Source organism: Cucurbita maxima, unplaced genomic scaffold (genome assembly GCF_002738345.1).
Source record: "Cucurbita maxima cultivar Rimu unplaced genomic scaffold, Cmax_1.0 Cma_Scf00007, whole genome shotgun sequence".
NCBI classification, from domain to species: domain Eukaryota; kingdom Viridiplantae; phylum Streptophyta; class Magnoliopsida; order Cucurbitales; family Cucurbitaceae; genus Cucurbita; species Cucurbita maxima.
The window spans coordinates 5,867,863-5,883,741 of NW_019272023.1; the positions used below are offsets into that span (position 1 = coordinate 5,867,863).

Consider the following 15,879-nt stretch of genomic DNA (forward strand, 5'->3'; position numbering starts at 1 on the left):
AAAAAAAAAAAAAAAAAAAAAAAAAAAAAAAAAAAAAAAAAGAAATAAGCTAACTTGCAACAAGTTTCCAATAAGAATCTTAATCACATAGAATGACACAACTTCTTTTTCTTTTACGAAGTATGATATATAAATTTCATAACCTTCGAAAACTCTCATTCTTGAGTCCATGTTATTTATTTCTAGCAAATTACATAAGACATTAGTTGTTTCAAGTCTACCACGTCAGAACAATCCAATGATTCACGATAATTTGACAGTGAAGATTATGATCTTGCGGGGAAAATTCAATTCACTGAGAGAATCTCTAAAGTTTTGTGGATCAAGATTGATGAATGATTCAAACTCTTTTTGAGTAGCCTCCTGAAGTTAACTGTACATTTTGCTACCAGGTACATTATCAAAAAAAAGTCATGCCTAAAATTTTCATTAACGAGTTTTCTCGAACTCTATGGGTGGAAATTGTTGGCCCAGGCTAATGTCAAAAAATACTTGAGAAATCTTTTTTCTATATAATAAAGGTAGTATTACAAAGACTTAATACCTTTTCCTAAGAACTCGAGGGCACAGTTGCACAGCCTATAGAACAACCTATAGAATAGAGCTTGTTCAATTAAGATCGTGATGGGGCCACATCTATTATACTGTTATACAGCAGTCGCCACTTAATACACGAGCACTTAAACAACCAACTAATCAACAAGCAAATTGACTAACAACAATTATCAACAAAACTAACTAGTTATTGTACAATAACTCTCACTGTCAGTAACACAATTCATTTTACTCCTACGAAATCAACTTTAGTTGATGGTTCAAAATTATTCAAAATTATTTACAATAAATCTTTGTTTGTGTTTCCTCGCTTGTACCATCACTTATACAAAAGGTTGCATTATCTGGCCTTTGACCTCCCTCTCTAGATTCCCCTTTGTTTTCTTCTTTTGGATCTTTGGGTTCAACCACACTTTGGCGTATAGGGAAGCTATTAATGGAGTGGCCCTATTTGCTAATAGGCGACTCTTTGGTGAGTTGAAGGAGCAGGGGTATTGGCTTTTTGTCCTCCAATCCTTCATGGGATTTCTCTCCTGGTTCATGTTTATTTTTCCACTTGCTATGTGGCCCTTCTCCCCCTCCAAGAGCTTTTGCTCTCTCCTCTCTTTGAAAAGTTAAAGAATCCCAAAAAGGTCAAATTCTTTGTGTGGGAGGTTCTTCATTAGAAAGTTAACAACTTAGGTTGTGTTCAGAAGCACTCCTCTTTTGTGTTGGGCTTGCAATGGTGCTCTTGTTGTCATCAAGCATAGGAAAGTTTGGATCATTATTTGGTTGACTGGAAGTGCACTTTGGTAGTTTGGGAGCATCATCGGGATTGGTTGGGTTTGTAACAGAGGTTGTTTTTCTTTGACTGAAGAGACCCTTTGAATCTCCCTTTCAGGATAAAGGCCGAGTTTTCTGGCAGGTGTGAATTTTTACAGTGTTTTAGGGGCTTTTGCTTGAGAAGAATAGTAGGTCTTTTAGGAGTGTGAAGTGATCGGCAAATGAGATTTGGGAGATTTTTCATTTTAATACCTACTCGTGGATTTTAGTCTCTGCTTTTTTGTAATTATCGATCAGGCTTTATTCTTTTCGATTGGAGTACTTTTTTAATTAGTGTTGGACTCCTTGTGGGGCTGGTTTTTTTTTTTTTTTTTTTTTTTTTTAATGTTTTTATTAGCNCTGTAAGCCTTTGAATAATCTTTCATTTCTTTCGCTTGGTTTCAATGACTCTTTTAGAGATGCTCATCATGGGCACCTCTTCAGCAAAGAACAAGAGGTCATATGGGACTGTTTCAACAAAATCCTCCTTTGGTTAACATGCCTCAAGCAAAATTGAAGCATCTTCAAGGAAAAAGCTACGTATTTCGTCGCTTTTTTTTTTTTTTTTTCCTAACACCTTGCTTACATTGCTCTCACTTGGTGTAAATTCTCCCCACTTTTCGGGACTATGGCCGTATTCTCTGCTTATCAATGAAATGAAGGTTACTTGTTTCTCATAGAAGAAAAAAAAAGAAGAAAGAAGAAGAAGAAATCATGACGCAACGTGATTCATGCAAAAGTAAAGTTGCAGACCAATGATTTCGTGGAAAGAAATAATTGGAAAGTAAATATCAAGTTTCAATATTCTATTAATGTTCCGGATCAGTGTCCAATGAACATTTTTCCATAATTAGTCCGAGGCCACATAACAACTTATATAACTTATTATCCCATCAATAAAATAGTGAAATGTACAAAATGAACTTGAAGAAGGAATTACAATGATATTTAAAACATATTTATGCTTAAGGTTCCATTACCACCAAAAGGATAATAATACTACTATTCATCATTGACAAATTTTTTGGGTGTAAACACACTGCAGTCTACACAAATGTTGGTCAAAGAACTTGAATCTGAATAGTTTCATCATTCCTTATCATATGTCTTGATAAGAATACTTTAGAAAACATTGATGCGAAGAACTAAATATCACCACTTAATATGAAAACGTCTTATGTTACCACAATGTTATCTGTAACATGTGCAATTAAAATTTTTGAAAGCCAAAGACAAAAGAAAAAATGAAAAAAAAAAAAAAAAAGGTTAACAAATAAATGAATCCCTCCTTGCATTTGTAAGAAGCTAAAAGTTTATACCATTACTACTCATGAGTGTCTCTCCTGAAAGATCAGCCGCCAACCATAACCAAAAGTAAAAACAGCTTATCCTAACAATATATTTTCTTTCGAGGGTGAATGCTAGTTAAGTGAAAATGGGACACAGTAAAACTCCAGTGGCTACTAATTTCTCCTTCATTTAGAAGGTAAAACGAAGATGTCAGCGTAGGAGCAGATTCTATATCAGGACAAGTTGGTTTTTATTTTACTTGAGAAACCATAGGACAAGTCAAATTTCACAGTTCACAGAACAAAGTAAAAGAAAACTGCAAAGCTTGACAAAATCAACCCAGAACGAATTCGATTAGATGGGTATTACTATATCCCTGGTAATGAAGCATTCAAAATACTACGACCGGACTATCTACCATGGAAAGAGTACCTTCCATCACAAATAGACAACGAAAGTAAAAATCGATGCAAAAGAAAAACTGCCCAGCAGAGTATTTGACATAGCTAATCGCGCTTATCAATCAAGTCGGCCATATCATTGACTTCATGAAACGAATGTGGAGAAAATAAAACCGCAAAGCTCGAAAGAAACTCGAAACCTAAAAGGAAGAAAATAAAACGAAATGAAATCATTTGGGAGGAAGAGGAGATTAAAGTACCATATCTAGCCCACAATTGCGGCTCGACTCCACTGCATTCCCGGATCAATATTGGAAATTTGGGATTCAAAGTCTTGAGTTCTTTGTAATTCTTTTCCACAAATGCCCTGTGAGAACCAAAGCTCCACTAATCAACAATCTCCGAAAAGAAGCTCGGGGAGGAGCAGGATATGTGGTTTTAGAAGGGATCGCAAAGCGTAAAAGAGAAGAGAAACGGAATACCTAGCGGGGGCGCTTGAAGGAGAAGTTTGGCAGAGCAAGATCCGAAGCTCCTTCAAATTCTTGGATAGCTGTCCTCTCCAGGCCATTTCTCCGTCTCTCGCTGTTCGTGAAGTCACTCTACCTCAGATGAATGAAGCTCCTTCCCAGATGCCTATGGAGGGTACGCCAACGCCAAGTAGCGACGGAATTTTTGTTATTTTTACGGTCTTATTGCAATCAGTTCGGTGGTCAAGAAATTATAACGCAGGGTTCGAATCTCATTCCTATTCCTACCTGTATGATTTTTTTTTTTTTTTTTTTAAAATCAACTTTATAAAGTAAATTATTTATATTTCTAGTAAATTTAAACCTAACTTAACTAAATAAACCAGGACTAAAAGCTATCACATTCTCGTGGGATAAAGCATGTGAACATGAACATAGCTCGATAATTAAGATATATATATTTTTTTAAGAGATTGTACAAGTGAAACATCACTCTCAGATATGAAGTAACATTCTAAAAAAATAAGATTATGATGTTCGTCCATGTTATACTAAAAATAAATAAATAATAGAAAATACAAATGATCAATCTAAAATTTAAATTTGGTTTCAATATTAGTTAGTAAGGTCTTGAAATTACAATATTGATTTTAAAATTTAAAATCTAACTTACTAGTTTTACCTTATTTTTAACATATTTAATTATCCTGTCATCCTTGTTATATCACCGAGCTATCAATTAAACATTAAATTCCGAGCTATCAATTAAACATTAAATTCAAACCTTAAGGTGATACTTTGAGAATTTAAGTTCAAAAATCAAAAGAACCATGTATTTAGCTTTTAACATTATAAAATTTTAAAAAACAACCGAACTATTTTAAATGATGTATCCATAAAACATTTATAGAATATTTGTGACTAGTAGAAACTAATAACTTTTAATTTGTAGTCAACTTAATGGACCAAGAAGTAAAAGATTCGAGTGGAAGGGTATAATTTCATTAAAGTCTTGCTAGCAAAAAACATGCAAGTACGTATAGTATTTTTTTGCGTTCTTCAAAATCCATTTTCAATATATTTTAGAGCAGGAAAAAAAAAAAAAAAAACACTCACGTAGCTATCTTGTTCTCTCACGCCATCGTCAACAACTGGAATTGCAGAAAGAGTAGAACAAGTAAATATATAAGTATATTCTGTAAGCATCTTGTTTACGATCTAATAAACAAATAATTTTATCGTAAAACTTGCTTACATATTGTAAAGCTAAATATGAGTTATTCATAAAGTTAACTAGGTTTTTCAATCCGGGTTACATACGGCAAGTAAAAGTTGTTTAGCTGTGATTTAAGAGGCTTACCATCGTCCTCCTCTTAGCCTCCTTGTTCTACTCTAGTTTACACCAAAATATTCATTCTCTATTCATCTCTGATTGGGGCTTATTAGGGTAGCTTGGTTCAATGATAATCATAATTAGCTCTTATTAATCTCTTAAACACGTCTAGCCTTCCCTTAGAGTTCATTTAATAGCCCTCTTGGGCAGTTTATCAGTTAAATCACATAGATAACTAAGAGTGCCCGCTTGCGAATAATCTCACTAATACTTACCCATACTATGCATACAACCCCTCAATTCAACATGCGGCTGGTAAATAGGACTAGATTACCATTCTATGTAATCTCGTGACCTTACCTTATCTAGTTTAGTACATACTAAAGTATTTTTATTTTAAGAATAAAATTTTATCTGGTTTCCTCTTTTATAATACAGTAAACAAGAACCACATTTAATAATTATTTCTTGTTCTATTTTTTGTTTATAAAAAGGAGAAACAAATGTAATTTGTAATAATTTCTTTTTTTTTTTTACCTAAAAATTATAATTAAAAATGTAAATTTTTCTACATGAACTATAAAATATTCCAATTTTTATGATACTTATTTAAAAATATTTATTATGCATTTTATAAGTCAAGAATTATAAAATAATATATTAACTTACATTTTGGAAGACACTAGGAACCATATAAGAAAGCTTTGTTATTTCCAACCTTTCAAATTCTAAAATTGTAAAACAAAAAAAAATATATCAATTATAAAACACTTCTGCTTCTCCAAATGGAAGGGGAAAAAAAACACAGGAAATGTGAAAGAAGAATTTACCAAACTACCCCTAATTAACGATCTTCAATTTCCTGCATAATATGAGAAATTAAGCTTAAATTGAGAAATATACACTAAAACCAGATAATAGACACTTGAGCTTAAATTCAGATTCTATTTTTTTCTACAAATTAATGAAGTGATTACATAAGGGGAAATCAGTAAATTTACAAATATGAAGTCTGACGTTTTTTCTATTATTGATATACACCCTCCCTTCCTGTGAATAATATTTCAATATATAGAGACCCCAAGAAAGCATTGGAAGAATTTATAATTACAGCAATTGCGAGTCTACTTGAAACAGAACAATATGCAAAGAAGCAAAATCAGTCCACACAGATGCCATGACATGATGGTGTTGTTGCGCGTGTATGGCGGCCAGTCGGGACAATCTTGCATTCAGATAAGAACCATAACTGAAGGGGGTGACCAATTCGGAATAATCATCGCAGTATCTGTATATTATACACATCAACTGAATTATATGGGATGGTGGCAAACTGTGTGTTGTGTACGCCTTTGACATCATTTACGGCCTCAAGAGATTCGGACCCATGTTTGAGGACATCCAAGATGTTACCACTTCCACAAGCAGGTCTAGATCCTTGGATGCTTCAGCCCGGAGGACTTTTGAGTCTACGCCTAATGTGTTTCCCACTTCTTTTGCAACTGTCTCCCATGGCGTTCCGACAGTTAGATTGGTAAAGAGCTCGCTACCTCTGTTCACTGCGTCCGCCATTGCAGGTGGTATGTCCGGAAGGGCCTATAAATAAGGGGAAAACTCATCAGTTTCAAATAAGTAATGAGAACCTCAAACTCAACTCCCAGTCCTGTCATCTCTAATGTTCTTGGAAATGAAAATAGCAATAATAAGATGAGAGTGCTGCATTGTTCATAGATGATGAAATGGGGAGAAGGGGAGGACCTGCTGCAAGGGTAGCCCATGATTGCCAGGCAACGACCGGGTTGACATGTCCAGCATCGAACTAATTGCAGCTTCCGAGCTAAGTAACTGAGCTAGCATCAGAGTTTCATCTATCATATCATCCTTGAACTTTACGAGGAGATTTCGGGAGATGCCATAGTATGACTTTACCTGATCAAGCATTCCACAAGAACAAGTAAATGCAAACCTATAACTAAAGTATAAGAATCTCTTCTGCACTAATTGTGAAGTGTAGATCACAGGTGCAGCAGGTATACCGTTCATTCATCCTAAAAACCTTGCAACCACTTTAAACTTGGTCACTGACTCGCAAGAAGAACAAGAATCACTATACACACAAAAATAATGGCGTAACATTCAATTCCTGAAAGCCCTACGCCCCAAACAATTTTCATACGCAGTGAGGCAAATAGGAAGCAGTAAGATATATCCTTCAAGATTTCTTAAAATAATTTCATGCAGGTAGTCAGCTGCCATCTAGAGAACATAGGCAATCTCAGCAAGTGGTAATAGTTTTTTTTTTTCTTAAGAAAAAAAGAAATAAAATTCATTATTTACTCTTGTACTTAGGCAAGCATAATTGTGCAATTTTTATTTCATGTCCATCCAATTCTGTTCTTAAACGAGTGTTCATATCAGGGCCCTTTTCAAATTTAACGTACAAACTCAAATAATTAATTGCCCAAAATTCAACTATGTAAAAACACATAAACCCATAAAAGACTTCGAACCCGTTGTAAAATATAAAATCCAGCCAAACAAAATACTAGTGTGCTCATAGAGCCACCCCCACTAAAGAAGAAAAATATAGAATCAAACAATACGCATAAACAATTTTTTGTTAATATGGACATACAAGTCGTCGAGTTTCCTCCGGCTTTGGTGTAAAATCTTCTCTTCCCCTCACCAGGTCCATGTACAAGGGAGGCAGCTGCTCAACTAAAGGAAGAGCTTGCTTCATTATTGGAGGGCTAAGATTTTGTAATTGTTTCATAGTCATCTCTGCCTGCAGATGCATAGTAACAAAAATAGAACTACTATTGAGATTAAACTTCAAACTCAAGTCCCGGCTCTTTCATAGAGCCTAAAAAGTTACCACTTTGAAGTATAGAAATTTAGGAGTTTTAAGGTGTGGTTGGCGCACCTTCTAGTTTAAGCTTTTTTCTTAAAACATTGTTAATAAACCTGTTTTTATATCTTGCATTCCTTACGAGCTTTACTATCTAAATCACTCTAAAAGTTATATTAAACACATTTTAGATTATTAATTTTTTTAAAGGTACTTGATATGATTTAGAAAACATTTTTTTTCCAAAAACTATTCCAAACTCGGTTCTAATAAGCTTTGGCAGCTGCTAAAATCGCAAGATTCTAGAATCTCGATACAACTACCACACTTCTACAAGGGAAATGAGAAGCAAAATAGAAGACAAAAAAGCAGAAAACCATATAATCCGATTGTCTATCAGAAAGCAGTATCCACCCAAAGCATTAGGTTTGAGTTCTCAAGTAGCTAGAAAACCTATGGTAGATAACAGATGGAAATAATACACCACAATTTTCGTATAAACAAATAGGGAATTTGTAACTGGAAGCAAAATATTTAGTATATTTGCAAATCTAGCAAAGTTTTTGAGTATTGCAAATATAGCAAAATATTTGAAATCAGAATTCTGTTTTTTTTTTAATTCTAATTTTACCCTTCTTATTTTCATATATGCAAATGATATAATTTGATTTACTACCAAAATGCATGTTTAATATATAATGGTACCCCAATGATATGCCCAATTTACAACTAAGATGCATATTAAATGAATAATGATACACCAATAATATACCTAATTTATAACAAAAATGCATGCTAAAGGAATGTTGATACACCATTCTGATGCTTAAATGCATGTTAAATTAATGATACACTTGATTTACAACCAAAATGCATGTTATATGAATGTTGATGTATCAATGTTATACCTAAAATGCACCTTAATTAACGTTATGCCTGAAATGAGTGCTAATTAAGTGCAAATACACCAATGATATACTTATAGAGTGGATATGAAATAAATGTTGATCCACCAATATTATGCGTAAAATGCACGATAAACGAATTGTAAACACAAATGATATACATGCTTTTGATACATAAATATACTATCGATATACCTAAAATACACGTTTTGAAACTCATGTCGTGGGTTTTAGGGTATTACAAACTTTATTCAAACTTGGTTTAAGCTAGGCAATTTTTTTTTTTTTCTATATTTGCAAAAGCTAAAGTGGTTGCTCGATTTACGATATCTTATCAATATTTTGCTAAATCTACAAGTGTCCCAAACAAATATTTATATATGTGCACACTGCACAGGATAAAAGTTGCATTTTTTATCCAACAGAAACCTATTAGACCCGGTCCAGAACTTACAAATCAAATTCAACGAAAAATAAATAAAAATAAATAAATAAAACTAGCTAGGATTTCAAGATAGTGAGGAATTATTATACACCCGAGATCGTAAGTGTATATAATTCTAAAAATGGAACATAACAAAAAATAATAATAATAAACACAAAAAAATATGCATGAAAATAATAAATCATTGCATCACATGCATATACAAAGAAACCAAGATGAAAAGTTCACACACAATCATTGCACGTATGTTTTAAAGTCCTGGATAGTGAAGTTCAAAGAATATTTGATCAAATATGCAAAAAATAACATAAATAAAGGTAAACATGATCTTGAGTTTAACCAAAAATGTATTTATAAATTTAATATCATTATTGGTCAAAATTGTCTTCTTATCACCAGATCTCCATAAAAAAATTAAATAAAATGAGCATATAAAAACCCCAATGATGTTTATAAGAAGAAATATCAAATAGATAAAAATATATTTTAATTAATAATCAAATATTATTATTCTGATTTATTAAAATAATAATTTCCTTTTCTCATAAAAATCAACGTTCAAAAGTAAAAACTAAAAAATATATTATAGGTTAAAAACATAAAATCTCAATAAAATTAATTATTCAATCAATCAATCAATTAATTATATATATGTGTGTGTATATATACCTCAATAAAACCATAACTCACTATTTTTTTTCTCATAAATATCAATATTCACTACTAATCATAAACTCGAATCTTATATGATTTTTAGAGTCCCAAATTCATTTTAGAGCTCCTGCTCTGCACGTATAGATTGAGCATGTGATGCTTTTACAGTCTTAAAGGCACCACGTGGATAAGTACAATCTTGTTCTTTTTTACCTTAAAGCCTGTGAAATTATACCCAGAAAGTAGATACAGACTGACAGGACAAGAGTGGTGAACCAAGAAAACATCAACTCATGTTAGTACATGCTACAACCACTGCATAATTAAAAATTACTATTGTATTTATCCCACTATAAAATATAGCTACGAAATTCAGAATGATAAGCACTTCAAAACTACTTTTGGAAACTCTCAAGCTTTGAAGAGACGATGCACATTAATCACTAAGAACGTAAAAGATGAGAAATCTCACCCCTAGACGAAACGTCGGTGATGATGCAATTTGTGATAAGAGAGGCCCCATTCTCTGAGCAATTGGAACAAACACAGGGGAGAATAAAGGAACTGCGGAGCTTGCATCCTGTGAATAGAGAACTTTCTGTCAATTCTCTAAAACATAAAGAGGGTGACACAGACAAAGAAACATCACAATATGAGTAGAGTAGTAGAGTATCATAGCTGTTTTCCTGGAGAAGGAAAAAAGGCAAAAAGAAAAAAGCAGAGACAAAGAGAGGAACCATTCAAAAATTCCATTCAAAGGGGAAGAATAATGGTAGTCCAGGGGGGCTTGCAAGTTGGATTTACTAAAAAATTATATTCCCACCATTTCAAATGGATAGATAATATATAAGGGTAAGGAACATTAATATTTAATAAAATCATCCTAAAAACATTAATAATAGTATAAAAGGTAAATACTAACAATTGACAGTAGTATTACATTACAAATAATCAACATATTTTATATAATCATAAACTTGTTTTATTAATTCATTTAACCATCCATTGCCCATTCTAGACGCCTGGACACTACTAATCACTGATACTAAGGCTCTTTCTTTTCTTTTCATTTTTCGATTAAGAAATAGACTTCTTGAATGAAGAACAAAAAGGAACAGAGGAGAGATAAAAAGTTGCCAAGACTTCAAATTAGACAAGAAATGAGTTGCCATCCAGAAACAGATTAGATTGTATTGAGGAATATTTTTTAAACACTTGTGCATTTCTTTAATTCATTCAACCAAACACCTCGTGACTTAATAATAATCAGTAATCTAAGCTTTTATAACGTTATTGCTATGAGTTTAATTATTTTATTATCGACGTTATCATCATATTTCTAAATATGATCAGCGAGCATACTTCTCTCAATTTAAGGTTCAGTTTTATCAGCTATAAAATTTAATTATTGAAATATTCGACACAACGTGCATTGTATTTTACGTCTTAAGCATGCACTTGCCCACGTGCTTAGGTTCTACAAAAAAAATCATGCCCCTTTAGTGTGCTTGCCTAAACACTAGTTCCAGAAGAAGAAACTATATCTATATGTTCGAGATAATAAATACTTAAGTCAACAAATCAGAATTTCACTTAGCTTTATCCAGTCGTATACTTGAAACTCCAAATTCATGTATATGATTTGTGACAAAAATACCTTGTTATTGAATGCCATTAGTACATTTCCACTTCTTTCAACAGCATATCTTGATCCTGATGAACAGATAAGTTAGCAATCTATCCCATTTGATTGGCTGCAAACCAAATCAGTTCCTGACATGACATGAAGAGATGTTATGATACCAATCAAAAGGTGGATGACAGATCCCAGAGAATGGCCAATACCAAAAATGGGAAGATCTCGTACCTGTACGATTAACTAATCAACTTCCTTCAAGATTTTAGGAACAAATGGAAAAGAGAATGCTTCTCATCACAAAAAGATAGAGAAAGAGAGAAACATAAAACTCACTGATTCGAGAAATGCCCGATGGCACCTATCAAATTTAAACTGCACTTCATCCGCAATTGAGAAATAGTCAAATCCACTGGCATAGGGTGTTGCAATGATGAAAATACCCCTGATTCATAATGTTGTTTGGTCAAATCTTCTTCATTTCTCATTAATAAGTATAAAGTCTACAAAGATCTGAAAATCATGAATTTAAATCTCATTGAACAATTAAACATAGTATAGTGCGATCCCATGAACCTGATTTCAACAACTAATATGAAATTTGATAACCATTTTAAGAACAAGTTTAACAGATCAAAGGACTATGAAAGAAGCATGATAAAAAAGTCTGGTGCCACTTAAAGGAATAAAACACTCGGGAAGACAGATACTGGTTCCACTTCCATCACAATTCAAGTATAGAAAATATATATGACCTATTGAAATATTAAATTAAAAAACAATAATGAATTGATAAAGAGAGTAGAACTAAAAGCCTCACTTCTCTGAAAGGCGCTCCAAAAACAAGCGATATGTAAGCTGAGGTGCAGCTCCAACAAAAATTCCACCAACAAAATGTACAACATATTTTGGGGTTGAGTTTCGTGGTTTAAGAACCCATGCTCCCTGAAATTTAACAACGCAGATTAACTTCTTAAGAATTTGGGCGAAGGGGAAACATTAAATACTATTTCATAAGATTCTATCAGCTGATATAAAGAAATGCTGAAAAATGTTGTTCCCACTGGTTCTTCATCTTGAATCTTGATACAAACTTTAATTCCATTTTTTTAAATGAACAGCCAAGCTAAAAAAAAAAAAAAAAAAAAAAAAAAGGGCTTGAGTGAAGTAAGATAAGACCTAAAGGATAATTATAAAAGCCTTTACTACTGATGCCTACAGAGAAGCATGAAACCTTATGAAGGACGAAACATAACTCGAGGTCCTCTCAAGCTATCTAAAGGTTCTACCATTCCTCTCATGTCAAAGATCTCACAAAACTATACACACTTCAACTCCCATAGAACCTCTCCTTCTCACAAAAGGATGGGTGAAGAAGGAATGCTTCAATGATCTCTCTAGATCCTCTAGGCATGGCAAAGACTAGGGCAAAAACCTTGAAAAGGCAACTCCCGACTATTGTGCAAAATCATAGCTTCAAAGAATATGATTTTAGATCCTTCCTACCTTCTTATAGAGAAAACACAGCAGCCTATCAAGCTAGGCAATTTCCATGAAATTCAATAAAAGGTGTTAACTTTATTGTGAATGACCTACCATATGAAGAACTTAACCTTCAAAAAAATTTCCACCTTTCACAATAAGGTAAAGATAGAACCACTCAAGGGAGAGGGATTAACCAAACACCGAAAGAAGGTCCTACAAGACAAAGGACGATGGAACCCCAGCAAAGGTGACATTTAGCATCTCATTTTCCAAGGTCTGGTTGGGAGCTCCATGGAATTTCTAAATCCATTTCTATCCTGGTTAATACTAAACCAAGCCGCCATGTAAGGTTGGGGAAGTTACAATCTTCTAGTTGCCAAGATGCAAGCCCCTTTTTTCGTTAGGGCCTCCCAAAAAAAGTTACAGACGATTCTGCAAATCATTGCACAAGTTTTTCGAGGAGTTGCAAAAACAAGATGGTAATAGGTGGGGATGTTCAGAAAGACCATTCGTATAAGATTAAGCCTTTGAGCAACACCTATTCCATTTGCCAAGTATCGAAGGTAATTTTTTGCACAACAGGATCTTGAAAGCTTATATTTCTTGGACATCCTCCAAGGGGAAGGCCCAGATAGGTAAAACTTAAGCTTGTTAAGGGACAACCTCGTGATGATTCAAATCTTCTTCTTTATCCAAATTGAGATTGATGCCACCATGGTAGATTTTCTAATGTTTATTTTGAGGCCAGAGATTAAATCACATGCTTTGACGAACATCAAGAAATTCCCAATTAGGGTTCATTTCATAAATGTAGATGCAAGGTACTAAAAGTATTGGAAAATGTATATTTGCCATGGATTATATGTACCAATACATGTATGGAAGCAAATGACTGCCAGTAAAACATAAAAATCAATAAAAACAAATATGGTAATTGTAGATCACCTCAACTTCTGTCCAGTCACTTAAACCACCCCAGGCATCTTGCGATTGTCTAACTGTCTCAGTTAGTAATCTGTAAAAGGAGCAATTTTTTTGCTAAGCAACGGTAAGCAAGAGCACAAACTTTGAAAATAAGGATTCCATTTACTTCATACAAGCATCCATTCAACTAGTGATGGATGAATGATGGGATGTAAAATGTAATTCATATTATCTAATTGAACATTTCTTATATGCATTTGATCTCCTTGTTAGGTAGTTCACTCGGAGCTTTATACAGGTATAAATATATACATAGATTCCATTTACTTCATATAAGCATCCATTCAACTAGTGATGGATTCGATAGGATGTAAAATGTAATTCATATTTACTAATTGAACATTCTTATATGCATTTGGTCTCCTACGTTAATAGGTTCACTCGTTGCTTCATATATATATATATATATATATATATATTGGAACAAAGGATTATATTTGCCTGTCTAGATTACCAAGAAAAAAGGAGCTTTCTGCAAAGGTGTTGAAAAGTACAAGAGAAAGATGTACACCAAGCAATGAGATTACGAAAGGCTTTCCAATTGCAACAAAACTGAACAAAATAATTACAAAGCACTTGAGCTTGAGGGTCCACAAAGCCATGAAATAAGTAACATGCTCCAACCAAAGAATCCAAAATGTGGTCGCACCCACACAGAACCCATAGAACTTCTGGGCCAAAAACCTACAACTAGCAAAACTTGATTGACATTCTGCTTAATTGAAAACCTACCAAGATGCCAAGATAATATAACTATCATTTATGAACAAGGGACGCAAATGAGGAAGAAGCAGAGTTATCCTCTCACCCACTATCAGATCCTATTGAATAAAAAAAATGCCCTTTCTATGATGCTAACTCTTATTTATACCCTCTCAATGACTTTTCTCAATCACGCAACGTCACAGCAAATTAAAAGTTGGGCCCACAAAAGCTAATTAACATTTTGCTACCAATCTAAGTCCCCCCCACCTTTTACACATTTCTTTTAGTACACTTACTATTGGAGGCCCAACAGTTTGTTGCTATATTCATGCAATACAGGTCACAATCAAACAGCTATCATGCACTTGTCTCAAGCTATAACTATATTAATGACCTATGGCATCAAGTCAATAAATATGATGGTAAACATATTTCGACCCAGGTAGCTTAAGGCTCAATCATTCTCTTTGAGATTATTTTTTTGGCAAATCTTACAAGGTCCAAGTATAGTTGGGATCATTCAGTGTCGCAATTGCTAATAAACTAGATCTAAGCTCCGTTTAGAATAGAGGGAATTTGTTTTTAAAAAAATAAATAATTGGCTTCTGTTATCTCCTCACTACTGATATGTTTCAATCGATCACATATTCATCTCTTGCTCTTTTGCTCACTCTTTGAGCTTTATAGGGAACTTTTAGTTGGTGCCTAAGAAGCATGGATACAGTCCATACAAATACGAGACACGGTACAACACAATATGGACACGGTGATATATCATATTAAGAAATTCAGGACATCGATGGCAAGGACAGGTTTATTAAAATATACACTTCAACAAGTTTATGCATTTATATACTTACAAAATGAGTTTGATGTGTTTCGGTCTCTAATTTTTTTGGTCCTATATTGTTATGTGTCTATTTAGTGCATTCAACAAGTATTCAATCCGTGCTTAACAAATGTTGGATCTATATTGACTTTGTGCAACTAGTGTTTAACTCATATCTATTCTGCTAATAGTATCCGATCCGATGTCCAAGACATGCTAGCCAAACTAAAGCATCTGTGCTTCTTAAGTTGGTGTTTTACCTTTACTGCTAATGAACATACCTAGCTAGCCTGGCCATTACTGGCCGAAGTTAGCTACCACACACTTAGCGGATGAATTAAAGTAGGAATGAGAAAGGAAAGTACAGGAAAACGTTGAACTAGCAAGAGTTAACTCAAGTAAACAATTATAACGCGCAACATATTCACCAGGCCGATTGATTAAAATCATGGAAATAGCAACAACAACAACAACAAAAAAAAAAAAAAAAAAAAAAAAAAAAAAAAAAAAAAAAAAAAAAAAAAAAAAAAAAAAAAAAAAA

The 15,879-nt window shown here is 33.4% G+C and overlaps 2 protein-coding genes across 2 annotated transcripts in view; both read right to left on the reverse strand.

Annotated features, from left to right (window-relative positions):
• LOC111482169 (NADH dehydrogenase [ubiquinone] 1 alpha subcomplex subunit 2-like) overlaps window positions 1-3,744 on the reverse strand; it is a 6,502-nt gene extending 2,758 nt beyond the window's left edge. The window contains exons 1-2 of the mRNA XM_023127847.1: window positions 3,530-3,744; window positions 3,308-3,414 (exon numbers count right to left, since the gene is read on the reverse strand). Coding sequence (XP_022983615.1) covers window positions 3,308-3,414; window positions 3,530-3,615 — 193 coding nt within the window. The 5' untranslated portion in view covers window positions 3,616-3,744. The remainder of the gene's footprint in view (window positions 1-3,307; window positions 3,415-3,529) is intronic.
• Window positions 3,745-5,825: 2,081 nt separating this feature from the next.
• LOC111481851 overlaps window positions 5,826-15,879 on the reverse strand; it is a 10,893-nt gene continuing 839 nt past the window's right edge. The window contains exons 2-10 of the mRNA XM_023127425.1: window positions 13,766-13,835; window positions 12,156-12,280; window positions 11,672-11,780; window positions 11,503-11,566; window positions 11,357-11,412; window positions 10,172-10,279; window positions 7,483-7,632; window positions 6,606-6,776; window positions 5,826-6,443 (exon numbers count right to left, since the gene is read on the reverse strand). Of these exons, the coding sequence (XP_022983193.1) occupies window positions 6,210-6,443; window positions 6,606-6,776; window positions 7,483-7,632; window positions 10,172-10,279; window positions 11,357-11,412; window positions 11,503-11,566; window positions 11,672-11,780; window positions 12,156-12,280; window positions 13,766-13,835 (1,087 nt within the window). The 3' untranslated portion in view covers window positions 5,826-6,209. The remainder of the gene's footprint in view (window positions 6,444-6,605; window positions 6,777-7,482; window positions 7,633-10,171; window positions 10,280-11,356; window positions 11,413-11,502; window positions 11,567-11,671; window positions 11,781-12,155; window positions 12,281-13,765; window positions 13,836-15,879) is intronic.